General features: G+C 40.7%; 1 protein-coding gene across 1 annotated transcript in view; it reads left to right on the top strand.

Moving 5' to 3' along the window:
- ptmab (prothymosin alpha b) overlaps positions 1-1,797 on the top strand; it is a 2,711-nt gene extending 914 nt beyond the window's left edge. Inside the window, exons 2-4 of the mRNA XM_016231722.1 lie at positions 1,380-1,442; positions 1,535-1,616; positions 1,704-1,797. Of these exons, the coding sequence (XP_016087208.1) occupies positions 1,380-1,442; positions 1,535-1,616; positions 1,704-1,765 (207 nt within the window). The 3' untranslated portion in view covers positions 1,766-1,797. The remainder of the gene's footprint in view (positions 1-1,379; positions 1,443-1,534; positions 1,617-1,703) is intronic.
- Positions 1,798-3,161: the final 1,364 nt, after the last annotated feature.

Raw genomic sequence — 3,161 nt, 5'->3', positions numbered from 1 at the left:
TTCACTTTTTCCCCCCCCCCCCCCCCCCCCCCCATTCATTACCGGTTAGTTTGTGGCTAACCGACATTACGGCAGGGTTGAGAACGCGCTGATCGGTCGGTGGCTTCAGGGCTGAAAGTTTGCCGGTTTGTCTAGGTGGCTTGAAGCCTCAATCGATAGGAAATCGTAAATATTATTATTATTATTATAATAATAATAGAACTAATTGAACACACATTTGACGGGATTAAACAAGCATTTGTTCGGGTTTAACCCCACGACCGATAACGACTCTGATGCAGGCAGCCGATACGCGGAACTTGGGTAGACGCTTCAGAGCATCGGTTTTCTAAAGCACGTTTAAGTTTTTCTAGTAGAGAAACGAGTGAAGAAATGGTGTACTCGAACTCTTTGACGTTTAAGACGTTGTGGTGCCGTTGTCTCGTACTCGAAAGCCCTTTAAACTCCCAAATACTCACAGCTGATATGCAAGCTCAAACATCGAATAATATGGCTAATGCGCTCATTGAATATTTCCGACGAGTTGATATTTTTCCATGTGTGACGGCAACGTGGGCTTGTTGGTTTACTAGTTTGAAGCCAGAGACGTCGGTGAATTTAAAGGGGCGGTCCTAGTTGATAAACGGCTTAAAGGCTAAAGATTATAAACGAATTAATTCAAATGTTTGCATGGGTAAGGCTTGTTTAACTGCTTTTGAGAGGGCTTTAACTGAAACCTAACCTATCAACGCAAATTCAAAGAGCCCGTGATAATCTGCCATTTATGACTGGGGTTTTTTTGTGTGTGTGCCTACGGTTTCTTGTCAATTCTGCGACTGAGCGAACTGAATCCAGGTTAACGTGACGGCGGTGATACATGCCGAACTCTGTAGTGTTCGGAATGAATGGTCGTGAAAGCCATGCGTGCGCTTTCTTTGTCCTTCAGAGTTCGGCATCAGCTCACCAGACCACAGTCCATTGGTTCTGAATTATCCATCACGATTGGTGTTTTAAGCGCTTGTTTTTTTTTCACGGAGCCGCGATGTAAGCGTGTGTTTACTCGCCAAAATATAGTTCCTTATTGAATTTACCTTTTACAATACTCAACAGCCGCCAAATCTCACTTAAGTGTCAGATTACAAACGAGCTCGCTCGGTAAGAGGCGGGAGCAGGAGTCGTTGATGGACAGCTGAATTCTCCGCTGCAGCCAATGAGGCGTCAATGTCAGAGGGGCGTCATTAGAGATGCAATTGAAATTTGTGCGCATAGGGGGCGTTTTGCTCACGTCAGTCAGTAATCTGCATCGACTCTGCCTATTGGACACAGATGGCTCCAATCTGACGAAGTTAAATGTTTCAAAATATCAAGTTTATTTTAATTGTAATTTTTTTTTAATGTAGGACCTGAAGGAGAAGAAGCTCCTTGAGGAGAAGGAAAATGGAAAAGATGCCACTAATGGAAAGGTAAATAAATACTTGGTCAATGTTCTTGACCTCTCTATGTCATGGCGATTATGCACATTTACAGTGTCCTTTTTTTAAAAATGGGTGAACAGGAGAATGAAGAAAATGGAGAGCCTGAAATTGATGATGACGAGGATGATGAGGTGGATGAGGAAGACGAAGAGGAAGGAGAGGGTAGGTGCAGCACTGCAGTTCTAAACTTTCTGACATCAATTGATTTGATGGCGTTTTAATCATGTGGCTACTGGTCAACTACTATAGGTGATGAAGATGAGGACGAGGATGAAGATGATGACGAGCTAGGTGGATTACGGCAGGGGTGAGAACGCGCTGATCGGTCGGGGGCTTCAGGGCTGAAAGTTTGCCGGTTTGTCTAGGTGGCTTGAAGCCTCAATCGATAGGAAATCGTAAATATTATTATTATAATAATAATAGAACTAATTGAACACACATTTGACGGGATTAAACAAGCATTTGTTCGGGTTTAACCCCACGACCGATAACGACTCTGATGCAGGCAGCCGATACGCGGAACTTGGGTAGACGCTTCAGAGCATCGGTTTTCTAAAGCACGTTTAAGTTTTTCTAGTAGAGAAACGAGTGAAGAAATGGTGTACTCGAACTCTTTGACGTTTAAGACGTTGTGGTGCCGTTGTCTCGTACTCGAAAGCCCTTTAAACTCCCAAATACTCACAGCTGATATGCAAGCTCAAACATCGAATAATATGGCTAATGCGCTCATTGAATATTTCCGACGAGTTGATATTTTTCCATGTGTGACGGCAACGTGGGCTTGTTGGTTTACTAGTTTGAAGCCAGAGACGTCGGTGAATTTAAAGGGGCGGTCCTAGTTGATAAACGGCTTAAAGGCTAAAGATTATAAACGAATTAATTCAAATGTTTGCATGGGTAAGGCTTGTTTAACTGCTTTTGAGAGGGCTTTAACTGAAACCTAACCTATCAACGCAAATTTATTTACATTTTATATTTTTGTACATATTGTGAAGAGATCAGCCACTTTATCATGATCTCCTATGACCGAAACGGTGCTTCTTTATGGAAATTTTACTTGTTTGACCATGTCTCGATATTTCAACATAGACAACATGTATAAAATCAACAGCCATTGAACTCAGAGCATTCCAGTAAATTTTATGTATGAACTTTAGTTGTACCATAAACTAGTTTTTGTATGGGAGGGCTAGGCCAAAGAAAAGAAAAGGAGTTTTGGTTTCTTTTGACTTTGTTTTGTCTACATTGTTTTACCTTGGCCTGTTTGTTGTATGTGTGGAGTTTGTTGTTCAACAATAAACTTAACTTTTATTTTGTGAGTTACACTTCATTTTGTTTGTTTCAAAATCACATAAATATGCCATTCATTGTGTCCGACCAAAACAAGCTAGGAGTAGCTAGAAAAATGTAAAGAGGTATTGCTAATGCCTGTCCTTCAATATTATTTGTTGACTGGAACATCTGATGCTCTACCTATTAATTCCGTTCATGAGACACTCAACTTTGACACATGGTAAATTTAAGAACTGGAGCACTATACTCAAATTTTCCAAAACCACTTTCTAGACTCGTGTGCGTGTATAAATAAAACGAATATATTTTATGTGGTTCAGTAAAAGCATTATTATATGGTTTAAGAAGTTACACTCCAAAATATTAGATAGATATGAAAAATGGCATGGTTCCACTAAATAGGTGAATCATTTG

This window comes from Sinocyclocheilus grahami, unplaced genomic scaffold (genome assembly GCF_001515645.1).
Source record: "Sinocyclocheilus grahami isolate Dianchi unplaced genomic scaffold, SAMN03320097.WGS_v1.1 scaffold398.1, whole genome shotgun sequence".
Classification (NCBI taxonomy): Eukaryota; Metazoa; Chordata; class Actinopteri; order Cypriniformes; family Cyprinidae; genus Sinocyclocheilus; species Sinocyclocheilus grahami.
Note: the sequence above shows the minus strand (reverse complement) of the source record. Positions and strands in the feature narration are given on the sequence as shown.